At 60.1% G+C, this 17,794-nt stretch overlaps 1 protein-coding gene across 1 annotated transcript; it reads right to left on the bottom strand.

Annotated features, from left to right (window-relative positions):
* Positions 1 to 1,356: 1,356 nt before the first annotated feature.
* Positions 1,357 to 16,882, bottom strand: KCNK3 (potassium two pore domain channel subfamily K member 3). Its single transcript, XM_065631238.1, has 2 exons — positions 16,539 to 16,882; positions 1,357 to 3,669 (listed from the first exon to the last, which is right to left on the bottom strand). Exons 1-2 carry the CDS (start codon positions 16,819 to 16,821, stop codon positions 2,792 to 2,794), a joined length of 1,161 nt encoding a protein of 386 aa, XP_065487310.1. The 5' UTR covers positions 16,822 to 16,882; the 3' UTR covers positions 1,357 to 2,791.
* Between the last annotated feature and the right edge of the window lie 912 nt (positions 16,883 to 17,794).

Genomic DNA, 17,794 nt, shown 5'->3' with positions numbered 1-17,794 from the left:
GCACCTTTCCCCTTTCCTTTCCGCACCTTTCCTTTCCTTTCCTTTCCCTTTCCTTTCCTTTCCTTTCCTTTCCTTTCCTTTCCTTTCCTTTCCTTTCCTTTCCTTCCTTTCCGCACCTTTCCGCACCTTTCCGCACCTTTCCGCACCTTTCCGCACCTTTCCGCACCTTTCCGCACCTTTCCTTTTCTTTCCGCACCTTTCCTTTCCGCACCTTTCCTTTCCGCACCGCACCTTTCCTTTCCGCACCTTTCCGCACCTTTCCTTTCCGCACCTTTCCGCACCTTTCCTTTCCTTTCCTTTCCTTTCCTTTCCTTTCCTTTCCTTTCTGCACCTTTACGCTCCTTTCCTTTCCTTTCCGCACCTTTCCTTTCCTTTCCTTTCCTTTCTTTCCTTTCCTTTCCTTTCCTTTCCTTTCCTTTCCTTTCCTTCCTTTCCGCACCTTTCCGCACTTTTCCGCACCTTTCCGCACTGTTCCTTTCCGCACCGCACCTTTCCTTTCCGCACCTTTCCGCACCTTTCCTTTCCTTTCCGCACCTCTCCGCACCTTTCCTTTCCTTTCCGCACCTTTCCTTTCCTTTCCGCCACCTTTCCTTTCCTTTCCGTACCTTTCCTTTCCGCACCTTTCCTTTCCGCACCTTTCCTTTCCTTTCCTTTCCGCACCTTTCCTTTCCTTTCCTTTCCTTTCCTTTCCTTTCCTTTCCTTTCCTTTCCTTTCCTTTCCTTTCCTTTCTTTTCCACACCTTTCCTTTCCACACCTTTCCTTTCCACACCTTTCCTTTCCACACCTTTCCACACCTTTCCTTTCCACACCTTTCCTTTCCACACCTTTCCTTTCCTTTCCTTTCCTTTCCTTTCCTTTCCTTTCCTTTCCTTTCCTTTCCTTTCCTTTCCTTTCCTTTCCTTTCCTTTCCTTTCCTTTCCTTTCCTTTCCTTTCCTTTCCACACCTTTCCTTTCCTTTCCACACCTTTCCTTTCCACACCTTTCCTTTCCACACCTTTCCTTTCCACACCTTTCCTTTCCTTTCCTTTCCTTTCCTTTCCTTTCCTTTCCTTTCCCTTCCCTTCCTTTCCGCACCTTTCCTTTCCTTTCCGCACCTTTCCTTTCCGCACCTTTCCTTTCCTTTCTGCACCTTTCCTTTTTGCACCTTTCCTTTCCTACTTCCTCATTCACCGGAAAATTCAGGAGACGGACAAACGGAGGTTTATCCCCTAGAAATTCTCACATTTCCTGGTCCCTACAGAGCAAAGGTGATGGGACACAGAGCTGTGACATGGGGACATCCCGGAGGACCGCAACCCTTCCGCTCCCAGCTCCTCATCCTCACCCAGCACCCGATGAAGGAGCCGAGGCAATGCCAAGGTTTGAACCAGCCTTTATTTCATTCTCGCTAAGGAAAAAAAAAACCTCCGTGGTACAAATAGACTTTGGCATGAGCACCCGAGAACCCTTGCCGGGAGGAGCGCGGTTCCCCGCGGTCCCCCGAGGATGGGAAAGATGCAGAGAGCAGAAAGAGAAATTCCCCGGAGTCATCAATGAATTTCCCCCCCCAGACCCCTCTATCCGATAGATATTTATAGATTTCTATAGATACAGTGATAATGTCATTTATAATAAATATCCTCTTGGTATCTAACAGTATGTACAGGTCAAGTATTAGAAATACATTGGTTTCTCTTCTGGTAAAAGGTGAGAAAAGAAACAGTCAGGCTGGGTGCCTGGGCTGTCCCCAAAGTCCCCCTGACACCCCTGGGGCTCAAAGAGGGACCAGTGCATGTCCCAGTGTCCCCCGGTGTCCCCGCTGGCGGGGGGACAGCCTGTGCTGGGGGTGCTCCCCATGAAGGTTGAAGGTGAAGACAGAGGGTGAAAAAGTCTTATAATGCCCCAGGCTGTCCCCAGAAAAGCTCCCGAGGGTAACGGCTCCAGCCCCAGGGGAGGATGGGGATGGGGGGTCCTGCTCCTGCATCCCTTGGATGGCTCTGGGCAGATAATCCTGGGGTTTGCCCGTCTAAAAAGAGTTAAAACGACCCCATGAAGTTCCCGGCGGGCTGCCCACTGCGTTTTTGGCAGCCTACGTGACTTACGGCTTGTTTTCCCGGCCGCAGGGGCAGGCTGATGTGTGCAGCGATGGAAAAAAGCTCCATCTAAGCCCCTCTTAGCCTGATTTGCGCACTGATGCGCACTCGCCTTTGCTGTGACATCTCTGGCCATGGCATCCTCGCCACGGCATCCTTGCTGCCCGTGGACCTGCCTTCCTCCCCAGGAGGCAGAGGATGGAGGGGCCGGGAAGCAGGATCAGTAGCAGGAGCCTCACGTCCTCCTGTCCCCGTGTCCCATGAGGTGTCTGGATCGCGCTCGGGATGTTGTGGGGCTGCCGTGGGGCTGTCCCGGGGCCGTGGGTCTCCCCAGCCGCTTGCACAGAGGTACCACGGTGGGAGGTGCAGGTGTACACACACCCCCACCTCGAACCCCACATCAGGTTAAAACACCCTCCAGCTCTTCAAGTTTCACATTTTTGAGGAGTGGTTTTTGCAAAAATAAAATACATTTAAATTAAAATAAAATAACACCAGTAGCTCCCTTTTTTTTTTTTTTTTCCGCATCGGGGAGGACCGGGGCAGCATCGCCACTCCTCCTGCATCCATCCCAGAGCAGCACGGCCCTGGCCCCCCAGGGGGTCCCAGTCTGAGCCCGCTGCCCCCCCCACATCCAAACCCTGGAGTGTTTTCCTCCTGCTGTGGCCAAGAAGGGTCCTTGGCTGAGGAGGAGGGTCTGGAGGGCGATGGATTCGGGTTAGACGGAGCTGCGGCGCTTCATGAGCCCCGGGAAAGCGGCGAGGCTGTGGAGGCCAGTGGAGACGGAGCTGATGGCCGAGCGGCGGGCGTTGCAGAAGCATCGGTTGGGGGGGGTCTGGGGACAGCGGCCGGGCGAGGAGTGACTTTGCTCCACGCAGGTGTCCGAGGTGGAGAGGTCCCTGGGGATGATCATGGGGATGGAATACTGCAGCTTCTCCCGGCTCTTGTACCACAGGCACGAGCACATGGATTGGAAGTGGAGAACCTCGGCGTAGACGTTCCGGAACCCGCCCCCCGTGGCCGCTGGGGTGGCCGTGGCCGTGGCCGTGTCCGTGGCGTGGATGCTGCTGGCTTGGCCGTTGCGGGTGAGCAGAGCGCGATGCTCGGCGTCCCGCTTCTCGTCCTCGGCGTTCATGGTCATGAACCTCAACACCACCAGGTTGAGGAACGCCCCGATGACTGTCAGGCCCGTCAAGATGTAGACGAAGCTGAAGGCCACATACTGGGGCTTGTTCTGGAGGGCTTCGTCCTTCTGCAGGGCCACGTAGTCCCCGAAGCCGATGGTGGTGAGGGTGATGAAGCAGTAGTAGTAGGCGTGGAAGAAGCTCCAGTGCTCGTAGTAGGAGAAGGCGGCTGCCCCGATGCAGAGGGTGCTGATGCAGGAGAAGAACCCGATGGTGACCATGTTGGCCATGGAGACCTCTGCCCGCCTCATGCCAAGGCACTTCTTGACGCGGTGCAGGAGGTACCTGACAAAGGTGTTGATCCTCTCGCCCAGGCTCTGGAACATGACGAGGGTGAGGGGGATCCCCAGCAGAGCGTAGACCATGCAGAAGACCTTCCCCCCATCCGTGCTGGGGGCTGCATGGCCGTAACCTGGGGGGCAAAGCCACAGAGGGGGAATCAACTTGGTGGTCCAAGCGGAAGGGGGGTGCAGCACCTCAAACTGCTTCCCTGAGTGAGTCACCAGTGACAGACCCCAATCCTGACCCCCTGGGAACAAGGAGTGACCGCAGAGGGCTGTGAGAGATGGGCGTAATGGGGAGTCCAAAGGAAAATGGAGCTGGAGAAGGGGCAAGTCCTGGGCTCGTGGGAAAGGAGCTGGAGGGCTGGGTGATGGACAAGGTGCTGCATCCCTGGGCTGGGGTGGGGGCAGCCAGGGGATGCTCGGATGGACCCTGGCTGGGGTGGGGGATGTTCCCCAGTAGCAAGTGACAGGACGAGAGGAAACAGCCTCAGGTTGTGCCAGGGGAGGTTGAGGTTGGATTTGGGGAACGATTTCTTCCCCAAAGGGCTGTGGGGCATTGGAACAGGCTGCCCAGGGCAGTGGTGGAGTCACCATCCCTGGAGGGGTTGGACAGACGGACATGAGGTTCTCAGGGACATGGGGCAGTGCCAGGAGCAGGTTAATGGTTGGACTCAATGATCTTGAGGGTCTTTTCCAACCAAAATGATTCTGTGATTCTATGAAATTGGAGATGGCTCTTCCCTGAAATCCCCATCCCGGGGTGGCCTGTGTCCGAGCAGCCAGGTGGAGAGATGCAGGAGACGCGGAAATTAGAGATTTTTTAAGAAATCGAGAAATAAGGGCAGGTGGCTCCCCTCTGTCACCCAGCCCCACATCCCCACGTCCTCATGTCCCACTGCTGCGTCCATGGGAGCTGGGGGAGCATCTCAGTTAATCTCCTGCCTGCACAAAACCCACACAGGCAGGATTTATTCTGCCACTGTGCTGGCAGATTATTTGTCCCTGATGGGATCTGGGTTCCTGCAGCTGGGCAGAGGTGGTTGAACCGTGGAATGGGGGTGCTGCCCTCACACCAGCCATGACACTTCTCCTTCTCTTTCCTGCACCTTTCTTTTTTTCATTTTCCTTTCCCTTTGTTTCCCCTTTCCTTCTCCTTCTCCCTTTTCCTTTTCCTTTTCATTCTCCCTTCTCCTTTTCCTTTTCCTTTTCCTTTTCCTTCTCATTTTTCTTTTCCTTTTTGCTTTCCCTTCTCCTTCTCCTTCTCCTTCGCCCTTCCCTTTTCCCTTTCCCTTTCCCTTTCACTTTCCCTTTCCCTTTCCCTTTCCCTTTCCCTTTTCTTCTTCCTTTTTCCCTTTCCCCTCCCATTTCCCTTTCCCCCTCTCCCCTGGGACAACAGTGGGCAGGAGCAGCAGGCAGGCACAGTCCCCCCAGCACCCACTTCTCCAAGGCCTGACCTAGCACTTAAACCAGGCCCAGCACCCAGGACACCACAGCAGCCCCCGAGCCTGTGGGAACTCATCCTGCCTGGACTCCGTTTAATCCTGACTGGGTGATGGGAAGAAATTGTTCCCCAGATCCAACCTCAACCTCCCCTGGCGCAACTTGAGGCCGTTTCCTCTGGTCCTGGCGCTTGTTCCTGGGGAGCAGAGCCCGACCCCCCCTGGCTCCAAGCTCCTTTCAGGCAGGTCAGAGATCAGAAGGTCTCCCCTCAGCTCCTGTTCTCCAGCTGAACCCCCAGCTCCCTCAGCCGCTCCCATCACACTTGTGCTCCAGCCCCTTCCCCAGCTCCGTTCCCTTCTCTCAACTCGCTCCAGCACCTCAAGGCCTTTCTTGGCGTGAGGGGCCCAGAACTGCCCCCAGGATTCGAGGTTTGGCCTCCCCAGTGCCGAAGAGCATCTGGAGAGCATCGCTGGAGAGCATCGCTGGAGAGCATCGCTGGAGAGCATCGCTGCTGTTACCCGTGCCGGGTCCCCGCCTGTCCCTTCCCTCACTGATGGAAAAAGGGGCTGCTGTTTGGTGTCCCCTCCCTGCCTGTGGCTCCCTGTCCCCTCCCCAGCAGCAGAGGGGACACCAAGGCAACACTGTGCCACCTGGTTGCTGTTTTTCAAAGCAAGATCCCATCCCGCTGCCCTTGGGGCAGGCACTGAGCCCTCACCCTGTGTGTCTGCCCTTCATCTCCTGCCTGTCACCTCCGTCCCCTTCCCAACAGCCCAAATGTCCCCAGTCCTTGCACATCAGCCGGCCGAGGATGCGGTTTTAGGATTCGAGCCCCAAGCGCTGCCTGCGAGCCCCGTCCCTGCCTGTCCTGCCTGCCCTGCCTGCAGCAGCACAGCCTCCCGTCGCTATATTTAGCCCCGTTTCTCCGGGGAAGGGAGTTTTATGAGCTCTCGCAGCGTGTCCAAGCGTCCGTCAATCTGCCAGGGCCCCCCCCTTTCCCGGCTTTAGCGGGCGCTGCCTGATCTCCAGCATGTCTGAGGATGGTGGGGAGGTCACTGGGACATCAAATCTCCGGCTGATGGGGAGAGGGAGACCCTGGGAATGTGTCAAAGAGGGTGAAACCCCCCAAACCCCTCTTCCATCTACTGTTTCTTCTGCTCCCCACCATGTTCCTGCAGAAGGGGCTCAGCATTCCTGCTCCTCTCCATCTCCTGCAGCCCCCCAAAACCTCCCCACCGGGTGGGTGCTCCCCCAAGGGGCGTCCCAGGAGGGATGCTGCCAAGTCGGGGTGCTCTGGGCTCCCGCTCAGGGTGCTGCAAGCAGGCGTGTGTGTCCCCTGGGAGAAAACATGATGTCCCCAGGGAGAAAACATGACATGTCCCTGAGGAACGCGGCCGGCTCGTCTCCTTTTTAGGGCTGCGGAGGAGCAGGGGGGGGATCTGGCCGTGGCTCCAGGAGCAGGTGCAGGTCCGGGCTGGTCCCGGCCTGGAGCAAATCCCGGGCTGTCGGAGGGGTGGATGGATGGGGGGGATTAGCGGAGCAGCTGCCAGGGACAGGAGGAGGGGGGGCACTTTGCAGAGAGGAGGTGTTGGATGGTTTGAGGGTGCAAAGGGCTGGGAAGGCAGGGAGAGGGTCCCTGGGGGTGGGAGTGGGTGCTGGCGGGGGATGGGGGGTGCAGCGAGTCTGGGGGTGCAGGGAGCCAGGACAAGGGGGTGCAGGGAGCCCGGGCAGGGGGATGGGGAGTCCCAGCTGATGACAGGAGCCGGACTGGGGTTTTGGGGGTATGAAGCAGTCAGAAAACCGTCTCCCTGCTTTACAGAACCACTGCAGGAAAGCAGGGCTGGCAGGGGGTGAGGGCTGGTGGCCACGAGCCGTGGCTGATGCCAGGACACCCCCATGCCCGGGCAGGAACCCTGCGTCCTGCTGCCAGAGCCACCACGCTTCTCCTCCTCTGGTTCAGCAGCCGGGGATGCTCCCGGGGTCCCTGCTGGGAGCAGGGTGGGTTCCTCCTGGCACCCACCCCCCATAGCCGGGGTGTCTGCTGTGCTGGTGTCCTCCTCCCTTACCCAGTGGAGCTGCCAACTCCGGCCATCGCAGCAGCCTGGTCCCCGCAGAGGGATGCAGAACCCGTCACCATGGTGTCTGACCTGCTGCAGCTTTCCCTGTCCATTGCCAGGATGATGAGGAAGGTTCAGGCATCCCAGCTGATGGGGGATCCACCAAAGCATTGACCACTCTGGGGGTCTTCATTGCTTTGGAGCAGCCCCAATTTCTGGGGATGAACCCAACTCTCATCCTTCCAAGCCTGGGACAAAACCAATTCTCATCTTTCCAAGCTCAGGATGAACACAACTCTGGTCCTTCCAAGCCTGGGATGAACTCTGCTCTCGTCATTCCAAGCCCAGGGTAAACTCTTGTCCTTCCAAGCCTGGGTTGAACCCAGCTCTCGTCCTTCCAAGCCTGGAATGAACTCAGCTCTCATCATTCCAAGCTTGGGATGAACTCAGCTCTCATCATTCCAATCCCAGGATAAACTCTTGTCCTTCCAAGCCTGGGATGAACCCAACTCTTGTCCTTCCAAGCCTGGGATGAACCCAGCTCTCGTCCTTCCAAGCCTGGGACGAACCCAGTTGTCATCCTTCCAAGCCCAGGATGGACCCAGCTCTCGTCCTTCCAAGCCCAGGATAAACCCAGCTCTCGTCCTTCCTAGCCTGGTTTCACAGGGCCATGGAGCCTGCAGCCCTCGGGTGCTGCCTCCCTTCCCACTCCACTGCCCAGCAGGTTCAGCAGCAGCCACTGAGGTCACTATATTCCCATGCATTTTGGGGAAAAAGGAGGGACACAACTGCACCTGTAGACACCGGAAGATCCACAGTCAGGAGTGCCCCAGGGATGCCCCAGTGGAGGAAAAGACTCGTCCTCTGGAGATGTCACCCCTCAATGGAGACCACCCTCCCCGAGCAGACCCCACACTCGCTGCTGGCTGGCACAACACGAACACGCAGTGGCCCTCCTGCTCCCAAAGCCCTTTAGCACCCAAAAGCAACCAACACCCTGAGCCCCACAGTTGCTTGCCCTGGGCACCCCCTTCTCCTCATGGAGAAACCCTTAGGGGTTTCCCAGAGATGGAGGTGGTGGGTGGGCATCCTATGGGGTGGATGTGCATCCCATGGCGTGGGTGGGCATCCCATGGGGTGGGTGGGCATCCTATGAGGTGCTGTGTGCCCCAGGCAGCATCCTTCTTCCCTGAGAAGTGCCAGCCCTGCATCTCCCTGCCCCATTGCTCCCAGTAAGGACCAGCAACCTGCTCAGTGTTTAATGGGCACCAGTTTCCTGATGTGTCCCCTGGGTGACACGAGCTCAGCCAAGGTACAAGCAGGACATGGGCAGTGCCAAGCTCTCCATTGCCTGTGGGCAAGAGCAACCCGGGCTGTTCCCAGTCCTACCAGTTAACCAGTGCCAGGCACAGCCTGGGGACCTCGGCTGTCCCCCTGGCTGGGGATGGGGACCCAGGGGATGCAGGTGGCATTCGGGCTGCCGCTCAGTGCTGCCTGGGAGATCATCTGTCTTTGCACAGTGAGCAAACAAGCAGGCAGGGAGCGGCTGGGAAAGGCAGCATGTGGCAGCCAGCGGCACTGCCGAGCAAACACAGCCCTGGTACGGAGGGACATGGTGCTGTGTGGGGACACAGGGGCCCTGCAATGCCTCTCTCCCCACCAGGAGTGGGAAGGGGCTCGTCCTGCCTGGGGACACCTCCTGGGTAGGGCAGGGTGGGAGGCAGCAGGAGCAGAGGGACGGGACTCTGGGCTGAAGCAGGGAGATGCGGAGCTGGAATGAGCGCTGGGACCACAGCACCCGGGTGTCCCCAGCCCAGCTGGGTCTTGCACCTGGAGCAGGGACTGTCCTTTCTGTGCCTTCACCAGGGCAGAAGAAGGGGCAGCCAGCCAGCTGTCCTCACACCCTGCCACCCATCCATCCATCTGTCCATCCGTCCATCCATCCATCCATCCATGCATCCATCCATCCTTGCATCCACCCACCCACTCATCCATCCATCATCCAACCATCCATCCATCTATTCACCCATCTGTTCTTCCATCCATCCACCCATCCCTCCATTTATCTGTCCATCCATCCTTCCATCCATCTGTTCATCCATCCATCCATCATCCATCCGTCTGTCCATCTATCCATCCATGCATCATCCATCCATCTGCTCATCCATTCATCCATCCATCTATTCATCCATCATCCACTCATCCATCCATCATCCAACCATCCATCCATCTATTCACCCATCTGTTCTTCCATCCATCCACCCATCCCTCCATTTATCTGTCCATCCATCCTTCCATCCATCTGTTCATCCATCCATCCATCATCCATCCGTCTGTCCATCTATCCATCCATGCATCATCCATCCATCTGCTCATCCATTCATCCATCCATCTATTCATCCATCATCCATCCATCCATCCATCATCCATCATCCACCCCCCACCCCTGACACCACCTCCCCAGTAAACTGGGGGGATGGGGGTGGGAGCCACACCCTGGGCTCCCCCCAAAACACAGCATTGGGGTAGCCCCCCCAGTACCCCCTCCCGTCCCCTGCCACCTGCGCCCCTGCCACCCCCCTGCTCCCCATGTCACCATGACCCCTTCCCCCCATATTTTGTCCTGTACACTTGGGGGGTGTTACCCCCAAATGGACTCAGAGCCACCCCCATCCTTGCTCCTGGGGTGGGGGGAGGCAGCCCCAGCCCCCCTCCCTGCCCTCCTGCCCTTGGGGGTGCTCGGCGGGAGGGTTTGGGGGTGCAGCCGCTGCCTGTCCCCCCCCAGGCGTTGCTGTCCGCAGGCAGGGGCCAGACCCTGCTGTAGCGGGGGGGTCAGGATGGTGTCATGGAAAATCCCGGCGCCGGCCAAGCGCCTTGTTTGCACCAAAACTGGCAATTTTTCCCTGCATCCTGGGGCTCCGCCAGGCCCCTTCTTGGCCCCTCTGTCCCCCCTCCCTCCTTCCACAAAAGGGGGGTGCAGCCGGGCCCCCCCGCTGCCCTTGGGGCTGCTCTCTGTGCTGGGGTGCAAGGCAGGATACTCCGGTGATGGGCACGGCTGGACACACACAGACACCCCCACCCAGCAGAATGGTCCTGCTGTTTTTTATCTGGGAGGGGGGACACCCCATAACCCCATGGGACAGCACAGACCTGCGTGGGGGGACACCCCCACTGCCCCAGGGGTGGCTGAAGTGGAGAGCAGGAGCTCCGCTCCTTCCTGCACCGGCACAGGGAAAAGGGGCCCCCCGGGCGGGGGATAAAAAGTCATTTAAGGCCTTTTGGGCAGATTTCTGCTGGGTTGGGTAGGGATGGGGACAAGGACACGGGCTGCTCTGCCTGCATTGGTTCCACCTGGGCAGAGGGACCCTGACCCCCCCCGTGTGTCACCTCGCAGGATCCCCCCCGGGGGTGACCGTGACCGCAGCCTCGTGCAAACTTCAGACCCCCAAGTAGCTCCCACACTGCCCTGGGTCCCCTCACCCCATCTGCAAACGCACCCCCCTGCTCCCCCAAACCCGAGTGGAGGGGCACATGGCACAAGATGGAGCATCGTGTCTCCGGGGAGTGACATGATCCTGTGTCCCCCACCGCTCCCACAAAGCTCCTGAGCTCTCACTGCAAAGCTCCTTATGCCAGGGATGCTCCTGCCCCCCTCTCATTCCTCAGGAGGTGCGGGGGGGTCTGTGCTGCTCCTCCTTTACAGAAAATGGGGTTATTCCCCACCAATTTTTGGCTCAGGCCTTGGTTGCCCCGTGGCTCAGTTCTGCACCTCTCCGGGTCCCTTCACCCCCACCCCGTGAAAAGCAGGATGCGGCTCCTTCCTCTCAGTGCTTGGCTCAGTTTGGGTATTGGCAGGGTGGGGAGGGGGGTGCACCAGCGCCCAGCACCAGCCAACAGTGCTCACCACTGTGCACCAGCAGCAGGCACCAGTGCCCAGCACCGTGCACCAGTAACATGCACCAGTGCCCAGCACTGTGCAACAGCACCATGCACCAGCGCCCACCATTGTGAACCAGCACGCAGCAAAAGGCACCAGCACCCAGCACCATGCACCAGTGCTCACCACTGTTCACCAGCACCATGCGCCAGTGCCCAAGATCGTGCACCAACACCGTGTACCAGCACCCAGCGCATGGCACTAGCACTGTGCACCAGCACTATGCATCAGTGCTCACCACTGTGCAGCAGCACCGTGTGTCCGTGCCCAGTCCCATGCACCACCACCGCGTACCAGTACCATGCACCAGCACCCAGCACAGGGCACCAGCACTGTGCACCAGTGCTCACCACCATGCACCAGCACCCTGTACTGTGCACCTGTACCACGCACTATGCACCAGCACTGTGCAACAGTAACAGACACCAGCACTGTGCACTAGTAGCTAGCACTGTGCACCAGCAGCTAGCACTGTGCACCAGTGCTCAGCACCATGTGCAGTGCCCAGCACCATGCACCAGTGCCCTGCACCAACACCCAGCAATGTGCACCAGTGCTCAGCACTGTGCACCACCACCTTGCACCAGAGCCCAGCGTCACATGCAGAGCCATGCACCAGCACCATGCACTGTGCACCAGCACCATGCACTGTGCACCAGTGCTCACCACCATGTGCAGAGCTATGCACTGTGCACCAGCACCATGCACCAGCACTCAGCGTTGTGTGCAGAGCCAGGCACCATGCACTGTGCACCAGCACCATGCACCAGTGCCATGCACCATGCACCAGTACCAAGCCCCACGCACCAGCACCTTGCAGCACCAGTGGGGCCCTCCTGCCCCACAGCCGCTCTCCTTCACCCTCTGTGCAGCCGGCCAGGCGGGACCCCCCCGCTGCAGCTCACTCTGCTCTTGCTCCTTCCATTCACCCCCCCGGCCATGATTTATCCGAGGCGGTGGTGCCGGCTATAAATCCTGCACCGCAGTCACTTCAGCCTGAGAGCTGCCTGATAAATATTTAAGCCGGCTCATAAATCACACACCGGCAGAGCGGGACTCTCCCGCAGCTCGGGCTCAGCTCTGACCTCTTGGCACCAGACCTGGCAGCACCAAGATCAAGCAACCAGCCCTGAGGCTTGGTAACTGGGGAAAAAAGACCCTCAAAACCTAAAGAAATTGGGTTCTTTTTGCCTGGATGATGAACCCTCCTCGCCTTGGAGCATCTCTCGCTCGGCACGTGGTGTTTATGCCTTGCTCTGAGTCAGGTTTTGCTGTTGAGTTTAATGAGGCATCAGCTGGGAGAGGCCAGGCGGGGGGGCGGGGAGGGAGCGGGTATTAATTGCTGTTATCGCTCTGGGATGGAGAAAAGCCAGAATTTGTAGCCCAGGCAGGAGGAGAGGACAGGGGGGAAGTGGGAGCGGGATGTGGGGGAGGGATGATCGTGGAGAAGCAAGTCCCTGGTACGAAGGGAGGTGCATATGCCCTCATTAGGTCTCAGAGTGAACACCCCAGCCAGCAATCCCAGCATACCACAGGGAAAGGTGGCAGGGGATGGCCTGATATCTAACTGGGGAGGGAGGAAAGCAGTTCTGACCCCTGGCGCTGCTCTCTGCCAGCTCCTGTGGCTCAGCAGCACGATGGGGGCACTCAAATGAGCCCCCCGCAGCGACCGAGGAGCCGCCGGCCTGGAAGGGGCCACTGCGCATCCCCAGGGTTAGAAAGGGGTGAGACGCTCCTGTCTCTCCCCGCTGCCTGGGATCCCAGCCCTGGAACACAGCAGTACAGTTTTTCCCTCTAGCGTGTTAACTCTGAAACCTATCAAAGGCACGTCCGTAGGTGCCAACATTAATTTCAATTGCCATCACTTTTAGTGGGCATGGCCAGTGCAGGATGGGAACAGAAATGTCCAGAGGGAGTGGGTGCCCCATCCCTGACCTCCCTCACCCCCAACCAGCCCCAAAACTACCGTGACCCCTCATCCCAGTGGCAGTGGCTCCTGTGCTCTCCCCGTGCTCTGTCTCCCAAGGCCAGAGAATCGGGGGGTCCTTCCCCTCCCACCGGTGCCAGTGCCAGGAGGGTTGTGCTGGTACCTCTGGCACCAGAGGTGACCGGGGGTGCATGTCCTGTGGTGTCCCCAAGTCCTTTATCCCCAGGCCAAGCCCGTAGGTGTGAGCAGGGAAGGGAGAGATGCTGCGGATGCGATGGGCTGGGGACAAGCACAGTGCCACCGGAGGAGGCAGCCTGGGGACGGGGGTGACAGGGTGACTGGTGGGGACACCACATGCAGAAGAAGGTCGGTGGGAACCCAGTGTAACCCCGCAGTCTCCTGGCCTAGGCAAGGTCCCTGCTCCCTTGATAAATGAGTGGGGAGGGCAGAGGGCTGTGACAGATGGTGACACCGCGGTGGCATCCGCCACCCACCCCGGCCCGCGTGGCCGCTCGCCTCTGCACGCACAGCGAGGTCGGGGGGGACACGTTTTTTGGGTGCAATCCAGCAAGAGCCATCACAGCCATCCCTGGAGCATGGAGGCCCCTGGTGAGGGGACAGGGACGGAGGTGACAGGGGACGTGTCCTGCTGACGCTGACATCGCCAGAGGGGACCCCAGGGCTGGCTCTGTCTGCCCTGCCGCCCCCCTTGTCCTCAGCTTTGCAGGAGTGACAGCAAACCTGAATACCCTGGTGCCCCTCCACGGTGCTTTGGGGGTCCCCGGGAGCTCCTGGGGGGGCTGCACCCCACAAGCAGGGCATGGGGCCCAGGGCAGCCTCGTGACCTTCGTAGCAGCTCGCCTCTTGGCTCTTTTCCCAGGTAAAATTGTTTTTAAAAGTGCCAAAATGTAAGAAAAACTTTCCAAGTGGGACCCCTCACCCTGCCGGGTTTTCTTCCTTCCTGCTCCAAAGCTGGACACGACCTGGGGATCCCAACTGGCACTGGAGCCCTGGCACCCCCATTGCCACAATGGGGAGCCCCCAGCTGCAACAGGAGCTTTACAGAAGGGTTGGCTGGTGATTTCCTGGAAGAATGACTTTTTTTTTTTTTTCCCTACTGGAAAATCCCATTTCATGGAAATAATGGGATTTTCTTTCCTCTCTTGTGGCTTTTGATGATTTTGCTCTCTCTGCTGGGACACACTGGCCCCATTCAGCAGCTCCCCCAGCTCCATTGCAATGGGCCAGCTGAAACACCTGCCTTTGAAATCATCCAGATTTTGATTAAAACAATATTGTATTGTATATTTCTGTCCATGCCCCTTCCCCCTGTGCACCCACGGACATTACAGAGAGGCTGAAGCTACCGGGAGAGAAGGACTTGACACCTGCAGAGCAGTAAAACCCAATTTGGGGGCACTCCCTCCCACTCTGCTGTGGCTGGACACACATTTTTTCAGGGCCGAGTGTAATCACCCCAACCCCAGAGAGGTCCCTGAGCTCCCACATCCGGCCCAAGAGGAGGTTTTAAGGTTTTAACCCCTGGCCCCAGCTGGACGATGCTCTCCTGGGGTGTGATGCCTGCATCGGGGCTCAGCCACGCTCCCCCATCCCTGCTCCATCCCTCCCATCCAGGCAGCTGCAGGCAGGGCAGGGGAGCTGGGTGTCCCCGGGGCGGGCACAACAGGGTCCCCAACACCTGCTCGCAGCCCTGCGGCCTCTTGGGACCCTGCACACCCACTGGCTTTGTCTCCCTCCTCCGTCACTGCAGCATCCTTTGTGTCGGCTGGCGAGATGCTGCTCGCTCCTGCTTGCCTCCCGCTCGCTCCCCTCCCCATCTCCCCCGTGCACCCCCTAGCCTGCTCCTCCTCCCTCTCACGTCAAACATAAGCTGCTTGTCTTCACTTTCAAAGCCTTTCCCAGCTGCTCCCGCCAGCCGGGAGAGCCCAGACGCTGCCTCTGCTCAGCCCACGGCTGCTCCAACACCCACATCTTAGCCCTGGGAACCAACAGACACCCCAACATCCATGTCTCAGCCCCAAAACCCAACAACCACCCCAACACCCCTGTCTCGGTTCCAGGAACCAAGAGCTGCCCTGACACCCCATAACTCAGCCCTGGGAAGCAAAAGACACCCAAACATCCATGCCTCAGCACCAAAAATAACAGCCACCTCCAACATCAGTGTCTCGGCCCTGGGAACCACCAGCCACCCCAACATCCGTGTGCCAAACCTGGTGCCCCACCAGCCTTCCCCAACATCCGTGTGTCAAACCTGGTGCCCCACCAGCCTTCCCCAACATCCGTGTGTCAAACCTGGTATCCCACCAGCCTTCCCCTCCCTCCAGCTCCTGCCTATATCTCTCCAGGGCTGTGGTACCCGTGGGGATGCCGGCCAGGGCCAGGCCAGCATGTGCCACCCTGGTCCAGCCACCAGCTGTCCCCAAGCCCTCCAGGCCTTGCAGTGCGCTGAGGATGGGGCAGTTCGGGGACCAAGGGACGGTAGGTGACCCCAGGCAGTCCATTGAGGTGACCCAAAGGACAGATGAGTTGACGACGTGACCGGGTGAATGCATGGAGCAGCAGTTGGCAACCTGGGGGGGCCCTGCAGCCCCCCTACTGTGCAGCCCCTCTCTCAAAGTGGGAGACCCCCCCAGCAGCTCTTCCCCAAGGACTCTGGTTTCTGGCACCCTGGGCACCCCTGGGTCGGGTCGGGTTGGATTGGGGCTGAGAGACCACCCTGATGAGCACTGAGGTGCAGCAGCAGCACCCTCCTTGTAGGGCCAGAGGGACACATCCCTGTCCCCCCCCGGGCTGGGGGTCCCACCATGCTGGGAGGGGCAGGAGATGGGCTGTGAGGGAACCCTGTCCCCAGGGGACCTTCCTCCTCCTCCTCCTCCTCCTCCTCCAGGGAAGGGGTCAGCTGAGGAAATTGCCTGTTTCACAGCCCCACTGTGACCCCCCGAGCATCTTCAGCCTCCACAGCCCTGCTGCACTCTGCAACCCGCCTTGCAGAGCTGGAAGGGGGTCCCAGCTCAGACTCCCCGCTCCGGGCATCCCGAGCTGCAGAGGGGAGCCCCGGGTCCGTGTGGGGGTCCCCAAAGCTGGGGTGGGGGCAAAGGCTGCAGGAGTGGGAGCAGGAGGGTGCCTCGGGAGACCAGAGACCACGGGGACGGGCGGGTCGGTGTTCGCCGAGGGTGAGGAGCCGGGACAGGGGGGATCCCCGATACCACGGGGGTGGGCGGGGGGTCCGGGCGGGGGGTTCCCGGGGCAGCGGACCCGCGGGCTGGTCGGGTCGCCCTGACGCTACAGGGACGGACGACTTCGGGAGGACCCGGGCCGGGGTTTCCCGGTGGCGGAGAAGCCACCCGGGAGAGTCGCCCCGGTACCGCGGGGACGGGCGGGGAGGTTCCCGGTGGCAGAGGAGCCGGGCGGGCGGGTCGCCCCGATACCGCGGGGATGGGCGGGGGGTTTCCTGGTAGCGGAGGAGCCGGGCGGGCGGGTCGCCCCGGTACCGCAGGGATGGGCGCATCGGCAGCGGACTGCACGGAGGGTGACCGGAGCCGGTATCCCGAGGCCGGGAGGCGAGAGGGGATCTCCGGGAACATCGGGAAACACCGGGACGGGGACAACCCGTACCTATAGTAGTGATGACGGTGATGGCGAAGTAAAAGGAACCGGCGAATTTCCACTGGACTCCGGCCTTGTGCGGCTTGAGCTTGAGCACGACCCACTCGAGTTCGCGGTAGCTCTCGGCGCTGAGGTTGTATTTGCTTTTCAGCTCCTGGCTCTTCGCCTCCAGCCGCCGCCGCTCCGCCGTCTCCTCCTCCGACTCCAGCGCGTCGAAGACGGCGGCTCCCACCAGCAGGTAGGTGAAGGTGCACATGATGAGCGCCAGCGTCCGCACGTTCTGCCGCTTCATCGTGCGGCGGCGGCGGCGGGAGGCGGCGGCGGGGCCGTCTGGGGCATGGCGGCGGCGGCGGCGGCGGCGGCGGAGGGACCGGCGCGGAGCGGAGCGGCGGCGGAGGAGGAGGAGGAGCGGGGCGGAGGGGGCGGGTGGGGGCGGAGCTGTCCTTCAGCACCACCGCCCCCCCGCGCCCCGCCGGGACCGGCACCGGCATCCGCACCCCCACCGGTACCGGTATCGGCACCTGCATCCCCACCGGCACCGGCATCCGCACCCCCACTGGTACCGGTATCGGCACCTGCATCCCCACCGGCACCGGCATCCGCACCCCCACTGGTGCCGGTATCAGCACCTGCATCCCCACTGGCACCGGCATCCGCACCCCCACTGGTACCGGTATCGGCACCTGCATCCCCACCGGCACCGGTACCGGTACCGCACCTGCATCCCCACCGGCACCGGAATCTGCACCCCAATGGGTACCAGCATCCGCATCTCCACTGGCACAGACACCTGTAACCCCACACTGCTACCGGTACCGGCACCTGCACTGGCATCCGCACCCCAAAAGGTACTGGCACCCGCACCCCCACCGTTACTGGTACTGGCACCCACACTCCCACCAGTACCGACGCTAGCACCTTCTCCCCATGTGGCACCTGCACTCCACCTGCACTGTCACCAGTACGGACACACACACACCAGCACCCTCACCCCAACCTGCACCCACACTGGCAGTGGTGTCAACACCAGCTCCCTCCTGCCAAACAGCTCCCACACCCTCACCTGCACTGGTACAGACACTCACACCCCCATCGGTACTGGTTCCGGCACCCACATCCCTGCTGGAACCAGTACTGGCACACACCAGCACCCTCACCCCGACCTGCACCCTCACTGGAACCGACACGCACACCCCACTGGTACTGGTGCCCACACTGGCACCCGCACATCCGCTGGTACCAGTACCAATACCCACAACCCCACC

This window comes from Caloenas nicobarica, chromosome 3 (assembly GCF_036013445.1).
Source record: "Caloenas nicobarica isolate bCalNic1 chromosome 3, bCalNic1.hap1, whole genome shotgun sequence".
Taxonomy (NCBI): Eukaryota; Metazoa; Chordata; class Aves; order Columbiformes; family Columbidae; genus Caloenas; species Caloenas nicobarica.
Note: the sequence above shows the minus strand (reverse complement) of the source record. Positions and strands in the feature narration are given on the sequence as shown.